The 21,350-nt window shown below is 40.7% G+C and overlaps 2 protein-coding genes across 2 annotated transcripts in view; one reads left to right on the forward strand and one right to left on the reverse strand.

Annotated features, from left to right (window-relative positions):
- The window catches only part of xpr1a (xenotropic and polytropic retrovirus receptor 1a), a gene marked incomplete at its 3' end in the record, with an annotated part of 63,440 nt that extends 49,864 nt beyond the window's left edge, over positions 1 to 13,576 (reverse strand). The window contains 2 exon segments of the mRNA XM_032525162.1: positions 7,546 to 7,597; positions 13,023 to 13,576. Coding sequence (XP_032381053.1) covers positions 7,546 to 7,597; positions 13,023 to 13,091 — 121 coding nt within the window. The 5' untranslated portion in view covers positions 13,092 to 13,576.
- A 1,372-nt stretch (positions 13,577 to 14,948) lies between these two features.
- acbd6 (acyl-CoA binding domain containing 6) overlaps positions 14,949 to 21,350 on the forward strand; it is a 31,720-nt gene continuing 25,318 nt past the window's right edge. The window contains exons 1-4 of the mRNA XM_032526227.1: positions 14,949 to 15,454; positions 15,690 to 15,754; positions 16,020 to 16,116; positions 18,897 to 18,973. Coding sequence (XP_032382118.1) covers positions 15,176 to 15,454; positions 15,690 to 15,754; positions 16,020 to 16,116; positions 18,897 to 18,973 — 518 coding nt within the window. The 5' untranslated portion in view covers positions 14,949 to 15,175. The remainder of the gene's footprint in view (positions 15,455 to 15,689; positions 15,755 to 16,019; positions 16,117 to 18,896; positions 18,974 to 21,350) is intronic.

The following is a 21,350-nucleotide window of genomic DNA, read 5'->3' on the forward strand; positions in this document are numbered from 1 at the left end:
TATTTCAGCCAAGCAATGAAGTCGATACAGGAGACTATTCAAATTAATCCATCAGCCTGGTGTGAATCCCTGCTAGATAAATGCCATGCGGTCAGCTATGACTGACTGGTTACACTCAGCAGAGTCTAGCTGATCTGCTGGCAGACAGCCAAAGCGGTTGATTAGGCTTCTCATCCTCGATTAAAAACAATAACTTGCCTCATGACAGAGGTTAAGGTTTGGAAGCCCTAGTAATGCTAAACAAATATAGCAAACCCTTGAGACCTCGACAGCTGATTTCTAATGAACAGAGTCAAATCTCATTACATTCACATGCTTCTCATGCTTGGGTTTGTTGAGATCACTGCTGGTGCTTTATGTATATGATCTCCAGTTGTACACCTGGCAAACAGCCAGATCATATGATTTATGCTTTCTGTGTATTTAACCTATACAAGATTGTATTCTCATTGTACTAAAGGCTTAGCGTCTGAGAAAACTATTTAGTGTATTTAGTGTTTTATCTTAAGCATAAGTGTAAAGCTTCTGTCTATCTTTAAAGATGTAGAGTTCCTGTAATCCTTATTCGAGTGGCAGCATGTTCACAAGGCGTTGAAGATCATTGCCAAGGCCGGAACAAATGTGCACACACATGTAAATAGTCACACATACATGGGTGGAGAGGCACAGTAATGACAAGTTGTTGACTATAGGATCCATAACCCCTAAAGGCTCTCATAATACATTTAAGAGCTGAGAAGGCTCCGGGATGACCTTGACTCCTCTGAGCACCTCTAACCTCTCCTTCAACCTTCTCCCTGATCCATCCCCTCCCCAAAACACACAAAGACGTCATCATCATTATTTCTCCTATACTTGCACCCCAGCCACTGCCACCTTGGTCCATTCTTTGCCCTCTTTTCTCTACACCTCAGTTCCCTTCAACCCATTTTTCCAACACCACATTTGCATTAGAGGAAATCTTATCCTCTGATCCTCAGACTGTAAAATGCCCCAAATCTAAAAATACCCTCCCTGCTGGAGCTATATCCTCATCTGAACTCCTCACCCTTTCCTAACATCACAACAGTTGCAATCCAGATCCATCCTCTTCTAAACCAACCCATACCTTTTCCTCTCTCTCCCTCCTCCTCCTCCTCCTCTGCTTCATTGAGGCGAGATCTAATTCACCAATGAATAATGGATGGCTGGATGGATAGATGGCTGGATGGAGGGATGGATGGATGGATAGAAGACTTATATCTATCAAGGTTCTCTTTTGCTCTGTCTTTCTCTTGCAGGACGGCTGTAGTGCTAATGCAGGGCAACATGCATTGGAGATGAGCCCGGGGACCTCCCACTCAGTCGTTTGTATGTCTGCTGCCTCAAGGATCTCTCACTCTCTGTTTCTATCTCTTTCTGTTTCAAACTAGTCCTTGAAAATACCACTCAATCCATTTTTCATTGTTTTTCCAACCTCTTTTCTCTTTACTTAATTTTTTTTATAACCAACACATTAAAACATAAAAGCTTAGATTGCTGGATGTCTTTCTTCATCCCTGTCTTCATCCAATTACCTCAGTTCGATTAGTCCCTGACCTTGGGATAGCGACCCTACGTTTGTATTGACCCTGACCCCCCCCCTCCATCCCTCCACTCTAATACCCTTAGAAGCCTCATCAAAGGACCAATCTTCCAATCCACAGCCACCTCCCTCCTTTACTGCTTTGTAGAATCAAGGCTGGTTCAAATCCACTCGGGAAGCTGAACCTGCTTGGGTGAAGAGAACCCCCTTCTGTAAGTTTGATTAGGTGCTCAAGAAAAGTAATGTTTGAATAGCAATTAGGTCAAATGATCTTGATGCCATGGAAGTCTATTGTGGATTAATAATCTCCACTGGACAAAGAGCCTTAGGCATCTTCACTTCTCCTGGAAATACTGATGGAATGGAGCAGAGAAACAGCCACTGAAAAACAGCCTTACATCGTTTTAATAAACAATAATAAAGGTTATGTCCTGAAGCGGCAACAAAAGAATTTTTCTTGTGCTTGGAGTTCTGAAAGGTCTCCCTTAGTTTGGGTCATTCCTTCTCACTTATAGTTGTCATGTTTCAGTGTTGCTCCATTTGATTTAATTTGGTTTGGATTTCCTCTATATCTACTTTCTAGGTGGCACCAAGATTAAGGACCAAAAAAGAACCAACCCCCACAAAAAAAACACAATTAGTGCTCACGAGCGAGTAAGAGCAGCAGCTTGAAAAAGAGCCCATCAATAATGCAGGCTGGTGGGAGGGAGACCCTGGCTGCCACACTTCTGTCCTGCTGAAACCTCCTGCCTCTCTACCTGTCTGTCTGCCTTTCCATCTGTCTCCCTTCCATCTATTGCTTCTCTCACAGTCTGAGTGCTTGTTTGACCTCCTGCCATGCTGCCAGCATTTGCCTCTGCATCTTTCTAACCACACATAGAGTTGTACGTTGTTATTCATGTATCCTAGGGCTGTTGTGACTGGGGGGTGACTCAGTGTACACATGCATGTATTCATGTGTTCATCAAAAGTAAAGATGCATTCAAGGTTGTATACAATTCATACAGTGTTCTAGTGTGGACACAATATATATAATATATAATATATACAGTACATAATTGTTTACCAGATATATTTGATGAGGATTAACACAAAGAAATAAAGGCAACAAACATATCCAGTGGCTTGGACCAAAGGCCAGGTCAACAGCATCTTTTTGAATATAAAAAGGGTAAAAAGGAAACTACTTGAACAAAAAAAATTGAATCATCAACATGCCAAAGAGAAAAGATCACAGAATTCAGAATGCTATTCCAGACAGGGGAGCGAGGACCAACTCCAAGGGGGAGAAACAACAGTAATAACAGCAGCTGTTCCATCATATACACCAGCAGAATAATAATCAGCGCTGTGCTTAATTCTAGCAGCCTGCAACTCTCATCATGTTCGTCAACAGCAGACAAAATGGCCGTTGAGCAGCATGTACAGCAATAGAAAATAGCAAAATATGTTCTGGTAAGTGTAGTAGAGGTGATTAGTAGTTGTAATTCATATAGCTACTGTCACATGATGGCACACACAGACACAAAAGTATTAATTTGCAAGTGGGTAAGATAGATGCTTGCAGAGCTTTTACTGTTCCGATTCTGGTGGTTTCATCTTGCACTTCAAGAAATGACGGGCTCTGTACTCTACCACTCTGATAGCAGCCCAGCAACCCTGGACCACTAAAACACCAAACACGGTCTGGTCTGAGGTGGGCTAGGCCCAAAACCAGACACGTGTTTAAGCACATCAACAAGATGTGTTTAAGCACATCAACTATCTGTACAAATGTTAAGTCTGCATGCTCAATAGCCCCATAGCATTGAGACAAACCTGCACACATACAGGTATGTGCATTTAGACAGAGTGCAGAGAGCTGATTCCTAAACATCACTGTCTCAGCAGTTTCATGTAACGCAAAACACAGGTAATCTGCACCATATTTTCATGTCCCTGTGCTGTATAATGAGATTGTCGGTCTCTGGGATGAATGAGACATGGCTGTGATGATGGCTAGTGACAGAGATCAAGGACCCTGCATTAACTAAAACGTGTTTAAACACCTAACAAGGTTAAAGGTTTGGGTGTTCCTTAACTCATTCTTTGAAAATGGATTGGTTAGGACTCCTTCAATAAAGGTGGACATCTTGGTGGATGGGGTTTGATAAAACAAATTCAAGGCTACATTTTGGTGAATACTATCACATTTGTTCTGGATGGAAATGGCAGAGCAATTCATTGCCACGCAAAGAAGCAGTGCAAGCAACCTATTTTCACACCGCTGCTTTTGTGCCTTTATTGATTTGTCCGAATAAAACATGAAAAGCCCTAAATGGATAAGGCAACTGACAGTCAAGTCACAAAACAGCAGTGAAAATAAGGAGGGCACTTCCTGAAGAAGGAGCTTTACTATATGAGATAGAAAAGTAAATGATTAATGAAATAGATGAGAGATCGTCCGTTCATTAGTTATTTTTTGTCTGATATATTCATCTTTGACATCTAGACCTTGTAATTCAGAGGAAAATCCATTCTCCGGTCCCCTGAGCTGTAAGTCAATCGTAGCACCCCATTCTTTTCCTTGGACAGTGTGTGTGTGTGTGTGTGTGTGTGTGTGTGTGTTCATGCTACTACACAGGAGCCCCACCCTAACTCCTATTGCCATCACTGCCATCTCCCCCTTACTCCAGCCCAGCACAGATACCATCACAGCAGAAGACTCGCCATTTACAGAGTAGCAGAATGAGGGACACAATGACTGAATGAATGAGACAGCAACTTAATGACTTGCAGTTGCAGGATTAGAAAAAATGCTTCATAATAAAAATATAGGAACATTTGGCATGTGCAGCATGCAAAGATTGCTGGAAATAGTATGACACACACACACACACACAAACAAAAAGATTACTGTTAAAGCTGTATGTTTATTATCAGGGGCCATTGTGATCTCTGTAATAATCAGCAGACTAAGTGAATTAAATTGTGGCATAACTCATTTTAATGGAACAGGGGGAACCAGAGATCCAACCAGCTGTTCTCTCTGTTGACGTCCTCTGGCTCTCCACTGTACAGGGACAGGCTTGTTTTAATTAAAATTACACAAGGACCAATGGAGGGACGGACGGTAAAGAGAACAAAGGATCTTAATGAGGGGTGAAGGGTCATATGCAGCGGCAGAGCTACCATAATGTGCATATGTTTTATGTCTGTTTGCCACAAGCTCTTTTAATTACTGTACATTCATCTTGTTGAAATTGAAGGATTGATTAGGTTAAAAATAGTGCTGAAAGAAGTGCATTTTCTGTGGTATGTTCCCACAGAGGCTCTCTGTGTAAAGTATGTTTACATAAAAGCCCTGCTAGCACTGCAACACATAACACAACATGAGAGACAATTATGCACTTATAGAAATATTAAACCATGAACATTATCCATATTTTGTCAATGTGGTTGGCTATGTGTCGTGACAGTCTCACAACCTGACAATGATACATATGCAGAGGCCCTGACAGAGGCTTTGAAGTGCTGCCTGTTCAGTGTTGTGTTTATCTACACAGCTCTATCAGGTACTGCAGGGTGTTTAGTGAGGGAGCAGAGTGGGTGAGCAAGTAGTTATAACCCAGTAAACTGCCTCCCTCAGGCAAGGGAAACATCTTCTGAATACCAAAAATGCTGCTTTTTGTAATGAATGAGGAAGGAGACAGAAGGAGAGAGAGAGAGAGAGAGAGAGAGAGAGAGCAGGGTGAGCCCTTGAATAAAGGCCTTATAATTAGTATTCCACTCAGGGACCAGATTTAATAAAATAATCAAACTTTAAAATCAGGGTTTTGTTTCACCATTGACATCCCATTGCACACATGCAAAAAAGTCATCTTTTTGATCATTGATGAATCTAGCAAAAATTCTAAACAATCACAAAAACAGCTCAATTATGAAGATTTGCTGTTATCTAGCCGTCTTGTATGTGATAATTAAATTAATGGTTTTGGACTAAGCAATGTGAAGCTTTCACTTCACACACAATTGGTGTAAATGTCTGCAAACAAATAATAGGTCTGCTCTTGATCTTTGATTTTTAAAAAGATGACGTGACACAACTGGCTCAGGAGATGAGGGGGTTGGTTATTAATTGCAGTTTCTCCTCATGTGTCCATATGTCATGTGGTGACATGTCCTTGAGCAATACAGTAAACTCAAAATTTCTTCTAATGCTCCAAAGTCTTGTGCAGCTGCCACCAGTGTGCATTAAGTGTTTGTGTGAATTGGTGAATAAAAGGCAAATTTTAAATTGATTTCTCCACTAAGGTGAAAAAATAAAATTGCTATCTAAATGCAGTCCATTTTTCCAATATCGTTCTGCCCCAGTTTAAATCCAATCAGATTTGACAGATTGGGTCTAGTGGATAAGAGGAGAAAGTGCTACAGTAAGCTTGAAGTTTATAACGGCTGCTAATCTTGTTTTTCTTATGAAAAGTCAACAAAATCTCAGCCACAGGAGAAAGGACTAGACAGGGCTCAATAACTGTTTGTCTGCTTCTACAGGCGTTTTTATCACAGCCTTCCCATAAAAACACCTAAAGGGACCGACAACTGTATTAATATAGTCGTCTTCTCTCCTACAAAACAATTGCCATTGCTGATACTCATTCCTTTGCACTTGCCTGCTTTAGTGTTTTGGTGTGTGAAAAAAAAGTGTGAAAAGCACACAAATCAATTTGATTGAGTGGGGACTGATGCAACGTCACAACGATACCAGATAAATGGCACAGTAGAAATTTCTACTGATTGATTGATCCTGTCTGTATACATAAGAGAGCCTCACCTATCTTGCGACAAGCTGACAGAGGCAGAGCAGTGACCCATGGGTACAGCTCAGACCAGAGACAGGAAACCATTTATCATCCACAATGAGCTCGCCTAGCATGGCTAACAGCTTCTAGAGACAGAGCTTAGAGGAGAGACACAGCTCATATGTTATCATCAAACAAGACGTATACAATGGTAGTGTTAAATGTACTCTATTGAGGAACAAGTGATACCAATCGAAACACACACAAATATCGAGCCGCTGAGCTGGAACAGAGCTCTGGGAGTTGCAGCTCTGTGAGAGGGCATGAAATCTTTTACCAGGGGCGCCCTGGTAACTCACCTGGTTGAGCATGCGCCCTATGTGCAAAGGCCATTCCTAACCACAGCAGCTGACACACACACACACACACACACAAACACACACACGCACACGGGCATGAGCACACATGCTCATCCCATCACAGCGCGGACATGCAAGCATGGCAGAGGTCCGTTTTGTGCAGCCATATTTAGGGAAAGTGCATTTTTTCCAGACACACTCCCACAGTCGCATAGACGGAGATGCACGTCACCACATCGTAAAATACGTCTCAGTCTGCAACTAAAGAAAGTTGTTTACCTCCTCCACAAACTGGTATCTAAAATAAAAACAAATAGTTTACATTCTTTCCCTTCTCACACATCACTTGCAGTCTAATGCCAAAGATTAATTATAGCCAGGGGCCTTCCTTATCTTATTTTTGTTGTGTTGAGTAGCAGATCTCAGCATTGAACTCCAGCACTGGTCTGCCACGTGACACACTGTTGTTTCAATTCACTGAAAGTTTACTTCATTAAGACAATTTAAACATCTTTTCAACCAAAACAAGTGTACAACATAAAAACCTCCCCTTGACCAACTATTTAACTTGGCTTCAAAACATGTTTTCCTAGTGCAGGTTAAAAACCTGGGATAGTAAGGTGGGAGGTAAAGATTTGGTAAAAGGCCTTGGTCTGGTTGAGTCATAGTCTACAGAGTGAGTGGCAGCATGTTAGCAATGATTTCCACCTATTTTTAGCAGACGAAGGGCTGTTATTCTGGGGATGCCCAAAAAGGCCTGAGCAGAGGGCAGTGGGTATACAAGTGTATGCCTGTGGGTAAGTGTTTGTCTGTATTTGTTTATCCAAGCAGGGGGTCTCCTTACCTTCTATGGACGGGGCTTGGTCCTGGGCAGCATACAGCATATCCTTGAATGCCTGATGAGGAAATGAGAAAACAAAATCACTGTCTGCAAACACACAGGTGACACAGAAGACAGGTCTGTACACTGATGTGCCTCTGCCAGGATGTTAAATTAATGTCAAGTAATTAGAGGTGTAGAGGATTAGTGTATACATTAAGGACGATCTGTGGTGTCATATAACAGATTCAGTTCCACACCATATCAAATGCACACAGTGTGTTTACAGTACATACACTAGTTCAAATAAGACGAGATTACAGTAGACCAAGAGGCATTACACAATTATTATCACCATCTGTTTTTAGAGTAGCATTTAAACCATCTAAAGCCATTTGAGAGCCATTAACTAAACACTTGTTCTCCAGTTTTGGAGAATCTTGCAACTGCCACACAGCTGTTAACATAATGAACAATGCACAAACTCCGGAATTTTTATGATCTCATTTACTCCAAGTTACACTAGTTACACAGAGATTTCCAGAGATTGCAATAGCTCAATGAACTGAGAATGTGCACGCCCAGCAGTACCATATTTTGGAGAGCTGCAGTGGTTAAATTAGGTTGTTTCAATAAGATTGATCTCAAAGATAATGGAAACTGACAGATAATTGCACGCTGGCTCATCTGAACATATCAGTGGTAATCAGAGAAAAGACTAAAACTGAATCCTGTTCAGGACCAAAAAATGTCTCTCTACTTAACTTCATGAAGTTTTATTAAGTAAAAATAAAAAAAAATAAAAATAATCACAACATAAAAAGTTTTATTAAGTAACAGCAATATTCAGCATTTTGTCAGTTTGTAAGAATCCTAATATGATGTACAGTTAAAGAAGAAAATTCATCCAAACCTGACAACCTGTTCGCTTTTTTGTCTTGTCTTTGACCATATCAAACCACTCTCTTTGTCCAGGTTCCTATATAACCTTCTGCTTTTGTAACATGACAGTGAGAGGTGTGAATAATCCTGTGTGTGGGTGGAAACCCCTCAGAAACTGCGGTGCATTAGTTACAACCCAGATTGTTGATACTAAAGTTCCTCTGTGAATTACATGCAGAATGAGACTCCTATACTGGAGTCTAATACGAGATGTAATCATTTCATTTGTATGTAGCATGTTGTCTCTGGTTGTCTGATAAAGATCACAGGACGCAAACTGTGCACACACACACACCCGACTAATAGGTGGGAAATAGACATTTGGATTCAGACAGGTAGGCATTGCCATGGTGATGGCAGTGATGGCAGTGGTGGTGGTGGGGGGGGCTCTTCGGGGAACTGGGATCAACCTGCAGGCTTGGCATGGTGAAACCTGTAGACAATAACTAAGCCAAGCCTAATGGGACCATCAGTTTGAATGACCATGCATTAACGTGACGATGATACACACTCACTAAACCCAACATGCTTGTATCACAAGTACCAGACTTAGGTCACGAACGAGACTGTTGTCAATGTTGAGTGGACACTAACCAAAATATTTTAAGTGCTAGACGGGCAAATCCTTCCCCTAAGATGTTTGAGGTTGTTATCCCTTTGCTTGAGAAGATCACACAGTGTGCATTAATAGTGGCTCAACTAGAAAGCCAATGGTGCATCACTTGAATCTGTACTCTGTGTCTGAGTGGATCCCAGCATGTAGAAAGAGGAGTAGAGAGGATGGGAAATACGGATGGAGGGAGGGGAGCAGAGGGCTGGTCTGGTCGGGGACCAGATGTCCTCCCAGTGGGGGAGGTACATTGAGGTGAGGATGGAAGGAAGGAGGGAGGTATGGAAAGGGGGGTTCTCAGCAGTTGCCATGCCATGCCTGTTGTATACATAATGTTTATATTGTTGAACATGCTGATAAATCACACGTTCATTACATAAAATACAGATGATAAGAGGGATGCTGTATGTTTTAATGTACCATTTCCATTACGTTTGTCACAAAACAAAGCTCACTGTGCTGATTTAGACAATTGAACAACATTACTCATATTAATAAGGGAAAGACAAGGCTTCACAGTTGAACAAATAGCAATCACTCACTGAAGTCACACAAGCACCTGCTTTTCCTCAACAAATGTCACTTTGTTTGAATTGTAAATGTGATTCTCCGCGTGCACTCTGCTCCTCCTCATCTTAGCTTACACGAGTGATTAGGCTGCAGAGGTAAATGCATAAGGGGCCTTGTTCTATCGCCCACACGCCCACACACGCACACACACACACACACATCTCTGGCTTTCACTCTTTTTTTTTTCCTCTGTTTAATACACATTAGTTACACAATTTTCATCTGAATTCAACAGTTGCCACGACTAATTATAGTCTGCACGTACAGCTTACATGCTGTGTTTTTCTTTTGCAAGAAAAACCCTCAAGCATGTAGAGCAATTGACTTGAGAAAGCAGACAACAAAATTTATAAAAAACAGCTTTTAAAAAATGTTTGCACTTAACTATATAATTTAAGAGCCAATCCTTCCCCTATCTATCAATCTACATATTCTGCCCTTTGTCAGAATCCTCTGGAGTTGGTAGAACATGCATTCTTCCATACCAAACAGCTGTTTAGCATAAAGGTTTATAACTACAATCCCACAGGATGAAGCAGACACCTAATTACTCTATCACTCAATCGCCTTGTCAATGCCTCCATGTTCATATGAAGTGTGTTACTTAACTAAAGCCTGTATTTGCCGCTTTGCCGCATCCTTCTCATCGGCATAGAAACTGGCTGACCAATCTAAATAGACAGCGCACAGCTTTCCACACAATAGCGTGGACCAAATAAAACAGGAGGAGATTTAAAACTGGGCTGCAGGTTAATTAACCCAACTAGCACACAAAAGCAAGACTATCACTTCAAACCACATTCAATTTGGATGTGGGCAGCTGTTTTATAGCATATGCCACAAAAAGTGTCATATTTTACCGCATGGACTACGGGTAAGAATGACCCGTTTTGTTAGAATAATGGGTCAGTATGCAATTTAATTTTAAACAGACAAGTCCATCACTGGCTACTGCAACACATAAAGCACAAAAAAATCACAAGGGACTGTTGTGGCTACTTCTGTGTGTAATGATTGAATGTTTATCTGAATTTCTCAAGGTATCTGTAATGTTACCTTTACTGAACAGTCAACGGACTGACGCTGTTGTGGTTGCACCACAGCAGCATACCAAGGCTTTTTTTCAGAATGACATTCAAATTGATTATGTTTTATCTTAGTGACCCGTTTCTTTAAAGTCAACTGACTTTGCTGCAGATAACTTTATGTTCTTGTACTTGTCTCTTGACTTGTTTCAGAGGGCATTTAAGGCATCAAATAAGATGTCCATCATCTCTGATCATTGCCTATCCCGCCCACTCAGGAGGTAGTGGTGTTTACAGAGGTTAGACAAAGACTGATGCAGCCGCAGTAACACAAATACACACAAACCCATTTCCAACAAAAAGTCTATGTATAATTCAGATTTGAGAAGGAATACAAACTGTATGGAAAGGGGACTGGTCTTGTTGTTCTACATAATTCAACAAGCTTCACATGTGACAACAATATGTTTGTGAAGGCTGTGTTTTTGACATGGTTAAAAAAGGAAACAAAAATAAAGGCCTCTGCTCTATTTAAATCATGTACCGATTATCGATTACAGTCGTGTTCTTACAAGATTTGTTGCTTTGCTACAAATTTAAACCTTAAAAAAAACTAAGTACCTAATATAGACTGATAATCAGTTACTCCAGTATTAAAGTGATAGAATATCATTTGATATATCTAAAGTAAAAACATGCAATCATCTGCAATCAATGTTTAGAATTGAATTGTCTCTATTTGGGAATTACTGATGTAAACCAAATGGAAAAAAACATATAATTAAAACTTTAATGTCAATTCAAGATTATTATATGTGATATAACTGAATACCAACACTAAACGTAGATGACAGAGAAAATCTATCATCATCCATCTCAGGCCAGTGAGTGCCGAGCCAAAGAATGGCGGTGTAAAATGGCTGGTATGGCCATGCATCTGTCCCCGGGCTCACTGTGCGTCAGTCCGTTCACACAAAGACCCTGCCTAGGCTGTGCATGTAAATAATCAATTAAAATTACATTTTACTTTAAAGTTGTCCTCTCTTCAGTGTGTCCAGATGTCTGACACCTCTCTTTTCCCTTACTTTAATTATGTTGTCTGAAGATGTTTTTATCACGCAGTGATGACAGCATATCATTCATGTCAAGCTGGACTGATCCACATGTCTGCTGTAGCAATCATCCAACTTAGTAACAATATTTAGGGAATGTTTCCAAAATAAAACCAGTGCAGTGAGCTTCTGTTGAGTCTGGTATGTGGGCTGCTGAGAAGGGTCTTTGTCTATAATTCATAGAGCTAAATGGAATAGAGCAGCCGATCCTGTCACTGCATGTCTGCACTAAAGCTCTTAACGTAGAGCTAGCAAGTCGTGGGGTGTGAATTTGAAATACTCCTCAAGTACTGTACACCACCCAACAAAGACCGTGTGCACACAAAGGTCTCCATCAATCCACAGACAACGGAAACCAAACACCATATCCTTTTAGATGAAGTCTTGCAGGTTGATTAATAGAGACAAGCATTCCTATTTAATTGTGCAAAATTTGACTACCAACTAGATACTGATAAACTAAAAATACTATGTAACTCTGGTCAAAATAAAGAATATTATATACAAAAAAACATTTGTGATTTTACAGCAATGCAAAATCAAGGCCTCGGAGACTTCCCTTGGGTTCTGTTGTTGCAAATAATAAAATAAAGAAAAGGAAAAAGGTTCATTCATTGGAGGGAATTAACAAGGTAATAGAGAATGTAATCAATGTACACATTATTCTTTTTTTATGTATATACCCCTTAGTTTAGAACAAACGAAAAAGAAATCAAGACATGAAAGAAAACAATATGTAATTGAAATCAATATCCATATTCGTTGCTGCAAAGGTGAAAAATGAATCTATAAAAAGCTTAAGAAATTATTTATTTACAGAATAGTCCGAAATATTTATTTGTATTATATGTATTGTTAAAATGAATAACATAATTGTTTTGTTAATTGTTCCAGAGTGAAAGGCATTCCATTGTTAATTGTGTTTATTTTAACTCAGTAAACAGCAATCATAAATCCTGAATGCTCCCTATAGCTCTTAACACCCGCAGTCAATTCCCCTTCCATAAACAATAGGACAGCTCTTATCTTTCCCGTCGTTTATAGCTCTCATGAGCAGACTAAACTGAAACTGAAAAAAAAATAATTCAAAAGCTTTTACATTTTATAATAGTTCATTTTGGCTCTTATCTCCCACACTCCTCAAAGCAAAATAAAAATATGTATAATTTGTAGGAATTTCGGCCATGCCCCTATTCACAAGGAGTTTATTTCTAATAGCCTAAAAGATACACTTCACTTTACCTCATACTGAAGATACTGTTTCCTCCACTCAGGAGTAATGTGGGACGAAAGATGCTCCGCGAATTTCATTTTTGCCAGAACAACTCTCCCCTTGAATCTCCTTTAAATCCAAGAGCGGCTGTCCCCTTCCTCGTCGACGCGACTTTTGTTATTTCAGTCAACTTGCTCGATCAACATGCGGTGCGTCAGCCCGGCGCTCTGCTCCTCACTCCACTTCTGGCTCGTCCCGGTCAGTGCACTCCGAGCAGATCCCGTCCCACATACTATATCACGAGAGGAACGGCAATGGCAGCGACCTCTCTTTAACAGGTAGTCAGTTTAAGGGAGCCGGTGAGAGTGGCTCAGTGACTTTGCTCCGTCCCTCTCTGGGCAGGTCTGGGGACATTGCGGTCCGCCATCGCATTGAGCCACAGCGACGTGGTTGCGTCAGCAGAGCGCGCAGTGGCACCGGGCGTTGTTGGGACCTCCACTAAAACTAGTTGGCAGTGCGGTCAGGGAGCCCCACACCTTCTACACACAATTCAACTTGTTGTTGATATTGTTGTCTGTCTGCAATCAAAGAGGGGATACAGTTAAACTTCAAAATTGAATAACCCAGCCTACTTTGAAGTTTAAATTCCATGTTTTCCAACCATCTATAGTCCAAACTCAATTTCAGGATCGCATAATGATTGCAAACGTACTTTTTGAAATCATGATTGACTGTCCTCATCTCTTTGTCTCTGTTCTGCTGGCATTTCTGATTAGCAGTCCTTCAAGTTATGGACATGCTGACTTTTTTGCAGAGTATCCTACTTCTGCTCATTTCTACAACGTATCTTAAAATGGGACAGCGAATTACATAGGCTAGCCTACTTAGATGTTCAGTTAAATAGGCCAAAAGAAGCATTTGTTTGTACTCTGGAAAAGCACAGCGTTTTAAGAGAACAAGATAATAGGCTACCATTGCTCAAGCTATTTCAAAAATGATGTCATTATGCTGTCCATACAAAGATCTCCACATTTATGACAAATACAACCAAAGGTAATGAGTGAGACTATACACATAAACAAGTTGGATTGGCTCTTCTGTGTCATCGTGTAAGAAACATATAAGATATAGTTTTAAGTTGATCTCATGAGCGTTTGGGACAAGTGTCTGTAGCACTGCGGTGGAAGGTCTGGCAAAGGGAGACTAGTTGCAGGTGACAATTCATCATCATGCCAATAGCAGCACCTGCTGGACAAACTACGCTAATGCATTTTCCCACCAATGCGTCTAAAGAGTTACTTCATTTGCCTCATGACAGCTGTCACTGAAAGTTAACACATTGGACAGAGTAATTGATTTAAAAATAAAGCTAGCAAATAATAATAATAACGATAATAATAATTATACAATAACAAAGCCCACCTTTACTTTACCTGCGTTATTTTCTGTCTATGGTTACTAGGCTGTGTAGATGGAGGACATCTCCAAGCAACCATGTAGCCATAAAGCAAAAAAGGCAGGCCGTAACGTTAACGTTACACTGAAAAAATACCATGTTGACAGCTGTAGGCTATATGTGATAAAATGCAAATAGTTTATATATGATATTACAAATAAACCATTCTCTTTTTTACAAGTCCAAATAAAAGCTAACTTATCTTTTAATTAACCGTGCTAACCTAGCTATTGAAGTTAACGTTAACTTGGCTAACTCTTGTAGGTTAGCAAACAACTGACAAAGGCGTTTCAACTTGGTTGTTTTCACATTTACCCAATGGTTAGCACACACACACAATTAACCCCAAAACATTTTCTTTTCATGTAGATTTTGTGATCTACTTTAAAAACACAGTCATACCTAGCTAAATGAACCGACGTTTTTTTCCGTTTGATTCGTTTTTTACAGAAGGAACGCCATGAAGCACAGACCGGAACCTTTCTTGCTAGCAGAAAGTTTAGCCGGTGCTTTTAGTTGACAGTACCGGAGACGGACCAAAGGTAGAAACAAGTCCGATTGTCACTGATTCTTAACGAGAACGGATTAAAAAACGAAATCGGCGCTGAAATACTCAACTAATATATTTAGGGCAGCTACTTTTCGTTCGTCTTTAACGTTATTAATACGGATCCACGGTGCAGGTCGTCTCTTGACTGTACGCTACCGTTATAAACAATAATAACAATGGCTTCTGGGTCGCCGTCGTCCTCTCCGGACACTGCGACGGGCTCAGGTACAGACCCAGCCCGACCCGACACAGGGGAGCCTCTTGGTGGAGCAGGCTCGGACTCGGACTCGGACATGGGTTTGGGTAAATTTGACTGCAGCGCCATTGACACGGGGGACCGGCTGGATGGAGAAGGGCTGGAGCAGGAGTTTGAGTCTGCAGCCGATCGCGTACGAGATCTGGTTCAGACGGCCAGCAGGGACCAGCTGCTGTACCTGTATGCACGATACAAACAGGTGAGTCTTGGATTAAATGGCACTGTGGTCGTTTAGGCCAAAATTAACCACTCGAATACTGGCAGGATGTGGCTTTAGATAAGAAGCACACACATTGAATGAATCCCTAACATCCTCTTATGATCAGTGATCTTTAACAGATGAGGAAGGCCCAAATACCTCTGTTGTCATCTGATGAAATTAGATTTGCATAATACTGGATGAGATGAATGATTCAGACTTGTTTTGTTTTCAGGCCAAAGTGGGAAAGTGCAATACACAAAAGCCTGGCTTCTTTGACTTTGAAGGACAGAGAAAATGGTATGTAGCTTAACACTGGATGACAATTTGCAATAAATAGTTTGTACATATGTTTAAAATGTTACAAGATTGTATTCATTAATTTGTCATCTTGGATTGAGGTTTAAATGGAGCTCTGTGTGTTTGGCGGGGGGGTTCTATATGTCAGAACTTGATAGGAAGCCGATGAATGAATGAAGCCAACAACACATGGTACAGATACAAATGTGCACCCCTACAGCTGTAGGTTTATGATTGTGTAGTGACAGTTATGCTCTCATTACAGGCAAGCCTGGAAGCAGCTTGGAGACATGGAGGCGGATCAGGCAATGCAGGAGTACATTTCTTGTGTCAATGTGTTAGACCCTGAAGGCTGCACAAAGGTAATCAGAACCATTTCTGAGTCAAAGATGATTTCCAAACCCAATCTTGAAAATAAATTTGTGTGTTTGGTGTACTACTATACATGTTTGTATCATTCTGAATCCTAGCATAATGAATTCAAAGGCAGGAGGTGGGTTTTAAGAAATGAAGCTTTAAACATCACAGATGGCAAACTAGTTACACACCTGGTGAAATGAAACATATCTTGTTTGCAGCACTCATTTTGTCCTGCTTAATGGTCGATGTTGGTGGAGTTTGTCACTTGTTGATGATACTGAACTAAAGGTGAAATTCATGCAATCAGAGAAAAGCTCCTCAGTTCAGTAAATTATACATTGCCTACAGGACTAACTAACAATTCCACCCACCTTCATGTTTAATAAAACTAGCCTTTAGAGGTGTTTCAAATAAACATAATAAGTATTTGACTCTGCTCTCCTCCACTGTAAGCTTAAAAGTATGACAAATAAAGAAACATGTAAATTCATTGCTGCCCTTTTGAGATAAAGTGCAGTTTTTTGCCAGTAGAGGTCAGTGTCACAGTGTAATTTTGTCCCAGGCCTTCCAGTGGCTCTTTAGTTTGTGCATGTAGCATGACAAATAATTGGGAAGGTTATGTTGTCTTCTTCAATAGCTGACATGTTAGGAAATGAATAATGCCAGAAACTGTCATAGCTGTTTAGAATGAATGTGTCGTGTCATTCGTCTGAGTAAGTGACTCTTGTGTTGCCATGGATAGGCTGTCCTTGGGGCAGCAGCAGAAGCATTCGGTTACAACAACAAGTTTGTACTGTCTGCTTAGTTGGGAGGAGTATTATTGGAACCCTAAGAACACTTTTGTCATGCTTAATTGTTTAACATTATAATGTGTGCTGAGTATAAATTCATGTAAATATTAAACATTGAGATTTTTACATGAAGAACTTATGTTCTAAAATGAACATGGTTGCAATTAGGCATTGCTTTGGAAAAGACTGGACCATTCTGCTAAATTTGGGGAATTTCCAATAATTAATATAACCAGATAAAGTTTGATTGCGTGAACCTCATATTTATTTGGTATTTTAGATAAAACAAAATATAAAGAAAATGAAAAATACTCTACTCTACCATGTAGACATATATGTCAAAGTTGTAATCCTGCAGCTTTTACATATGTTCAGGGGTTTCAGTCCTTAGACCTTTGTCCTGGTGATGATCTAAGGAATAAGCACAGAAATGTTCATTTTTAGTGCAAGTAAATGTCTTCATTTCCTCTTACACACCTGTCCACAAGATATTGAAGGTAAGCATGAGCCTACCCTGTCAATGTTTGAAGTATTGACATATTTAAAATATCTAGAAAAACTTATCCAGCTTGTAATTCACATCTGAATGTGCCTGCCGCGTCCACATGAGGCAAACATCTGAACAAAGTGTGTGGATTGATTCCCTCTTAAAGTGTAGCATACTCTCCAAACAGGGGGATGGACTCACAGTCACATAATGCTCTACAAGCCCAGTCCCAGAGAGTTAGGAGTAGGTTGTTTTTTCTACAATTGAAAAGCCAAAGAAGAAAACATTAATGTATTAGGAGCTGACATGTCCTGTGTGGCCTACTGTACTGTTCTTTCCATATTCTGCTCTTCTTCTATTTGCCCTCAGCTTGTCATTACTGCACCTTTTCTTCTTTGTACTCCACCTTTCCGCTACTTGCTTTCCCTCTACTAATCTTCCCCCCACTACTTATCTTCTGTAACCCCTTCACTGTTTTATTACCCCCCGCCCCCCATTTTTGTCCTCTCATTCCATATTTATGTCTCTTTAATAGCGTCACTGTCAACCCCATGTCCAATTCTGACACATTCTTTTCTCTTGGCCATGCTGAGGGGTAATACACGCTGACTCTGCTTCATAGCTGCACAATGCAGACAGGCCAGCAAATGCACAAATGCCCCCCTCTGAAAAGAAGCTGATTGTATTAATGTTAACAAAGCACCATAGCATGGCAGCTGCTTTTCTTTTGGAAGCACAGTTAAATAGTGTAAGTAAGAGTGCATAGACCAAGAAGCAGGGGAGAGAATAATACCCAGAATTTGACCTCTGTTCCTGTCTCAATTGTTGAGCAGACACTGGCTTTATATTACATTATACTGCAGAGGAGAAGGGCCAGTGCATCAGCAAATATTCTGAGTTTCTGAAGTGAATTAGGTCTTCCCCAAAAGTGCACCCACAGTTGTTTTGCTTTGCTTGTGATGTTGTGCCCCACTCTCGCTATTTTCTGAAATCAGATTTGTGTGGGTTCTTTTGTGAGTCAAGGTTGGTCCGTGAACTAATAGGCTCTGTAATAAAGTCTTGGCTCAACTAAATGTAAAACAGAAGATTAACAAGAGTGACAAATTATTATATATTTTATATTGGTCTTTGCATTTTGTTGGACATTTATGAGGTCATGTCTAAAGCCCCAGAGGCTTGTTTCAAAATTACACATTTTAAACCTCATCTGTGTGCTAATGCATGCATTAGCTTTCCAATGGCTATAGGTAAAAAGCCATAGTTATAGTGAATAGATGAACCCAACCTTTTGTATTGCATTGGGCACACAAAACATTGAGGCCAGAACCTCTGCTGAGTCAAATTAGACTAGGTTGTTGCTTCACACAAACTATCATTAAAACATAAAAAAGTATGTTTTTTGTTAACGGTGACCAACATCTGTGTTGAAAATGTCTTTCTTTAGTTTTAACTGTGTATAAGGTGGATATTGTTTGTTAATGTGTGACTGTTTTTTATTTGACAGGAAAGACGACAAGCAGAAAGAAGAACGGGCTTTGGAGGAGCAACAGTCAGCTCGCTATACCAGGAGGAGACGATCAGGTATTTACAACAGAAGTAACAGAAACACACACACACACACAGACAACCATACATCATAAAATGCCTATTACATTAATTATGAAAGGAAAGCATCTCGTCGGATTTCAGGGACACATGTTGTGCATTGTTGACTCTTTATACATTGAACACACTTTTAATTTCCTTTATGTTTTGTGGTCATGTTTTCAGAGACCAAAGCATCTAAATGCAGTTTCTCAGTTCTTTGGTAGTGTTGGAACAGACTCAGCTACTGTATTTCCACCAGTTATTTAATGCTTAGGTCAACCTAACCTGAGTTTTAGCATTGTTAACCACTGGACTTGATGCTTGATGGTCTGTAATTCATTCTATTCAACAGCACAACTTCAGTCAGGGCCCGGAGACGTCACAAAGTTCTGATTTATGTTAACGAAATATATTCTCCATTTACTTCTGCCTGGCAGACTTACTCAAGCTTAAAAACCTCATCTTCATTTCAATGAAAAAAGAGCTCTTTTGGAGATGAAAATGAGATGTGTGAATCCTGCAGGTTTTCCTCCTAAATGGCTGTATATGATTAGTATGCACGGTCTTGGGAAGAGGTGGCCAGAGTCTCCCCTTTTTAATTACGTTACGATTCAAGGGGTACTTTGTGGGAGGGGGGTGATAAAGATGTGCCGGGTACAGCTGAGAGGAAGCAAGTTCAGCAGGATTCCCGGAACAATGCTCCCCTTGGCAATATCCAGTAGCAACGATGCCCCAAGGGGGAAACCAGCATGAAGGAGGTCATTAACATGGCATGTACACACACCTCTGCACACATTTGCACACATAAACATACACTTGCTGCTATATGTCGACACGATTGCATCAGAATCCATGCATAACCTGCTGAAACTGTCACACTCACTGCTCTGCTGCCTTTTAATTTCCTCTCTCTCTTTTACACACGTACACACACACACACAGACTCTATATTAAAAAGTTAAGCACCTGTCAACCAGACAGAGAGTTAATTGCATTGCTCATCTTTGCTCATCTGTGTGTGTGTGGTGTGTGGTGTGTGGTGTGTGGTGTGTGGTGGTGTGTTGTGTTGTTGGGGTGTGTGTGGTGTGTGTGTGTGTTGTGTGGGTGTGTGTGTGTGTGTGTGTGTGTGTGTGTGTTGTGTGTGTGTGTGTGTGGTGTGTGTGTGTGTGTGTGGTGTGTTGTGTTGTGTGTGGTGTTGTGTTGTGGTGTAGTGTGTGTTTTGTGTGTGTTGTGTGTGTGTGGGTAGTGTGTGTGTGTGTGTTGGCAAAAGCGGGATTGATTAGCAATATCCCTGGGCTACTGAGCTGATCAGTGTGTGATTGAAGAGGCTTTGAATGTTACATTTGTAATTCTCTCACCCACCTTAAAAAGAACACTGGAGGCTTTGTTGTCCAGACACTGCTGGAAACCGCTGCTGAGTTATTTGAGTTCTCATTGTTTCTAGTACTTCTGTGGAGCTCAGCCATGTTGAGAGCGTCGACCAGAGTCCTAAAGGGGATATGATGAAGGCTTTAGTGTGTGTGTGTGTGTGTTTGTGTGTTTGTGTGTGTGTGGTGTGTGTGTGGTGTGTGGTGTGTGATGGATGGTGTTGCCGTGGTGTTGATCAGTGAAGCTCAGGCCAGGTAGATGAGTGTTCTCCACCACTGTGGCCAGTTTAGCCTGATGGATGAAGGAGATATCTGCCAGTACACCAGACTGGACAAACACACATGTGAGCAAATAACACTCTCACACACACTGTACACAAACACACACAAAAACCCTTGGTAAACCTAGCTGTTTTTATGACAGAGTAGCCTGTGACCTTCCCAGCATGCATTGCAGCGCTGTTGATGTCACGTAGTTTATAGGACCTACATTAATCATTTGTTTGTTTATAGCCTGTGTGTCTTTGTGTCCGTGTGTAACTCTCACTGTGGTGTGGACTAAATACAGATGTTGTGTGTGTACATTCACATTTAATGTGCATATTATTATTATCATTATTATTATTATTATTATTTAACCTTACACTGTATTAGATGTGTGCTCATGCTTTATAAATATGTGAGGATGTGTCATGCGCCCGTCAGGCCAGCCCTGTTCGACCATCAACGAAAGACTGATGAGCTGGCCTATTGATTAGTTGCCGGGGAGACGGATGGCGGCCACACATCAGGGACACTTGGGGTCACCATGGCCATCAGACAAGGAAGTGGGTGTGGCCCAGCGTGTAGAGTTATGAATAAACATAGCACTGGTAATCAGGAGTATGTAAATGAATGTGCTCATACATAACCCAGCAGTGATAAAAGTGTAATGAGTTATTCATAATTCATCACAGGCTGATAAGGGGGAGATGGTGGGATGAGAGAGGAGAAGAAAGAGAGTG

The sequence above is a fragment of the Etheostoma spectabile genome, chromosome 9 (genome assembly GCF_008692095.1).
Source record: "Etheostoma spectabile isolate EspeVRDwgs_2016 chromosome 9, UIUC_Espe_1.0, whole genome shotgun sequence".
Taxonomy (NCBI): Eukaryota; Metazoa; Chordata; class Actinopteri; order Perciformes; family Percidae; genus Etheostoma; species Etheostoma spectabile.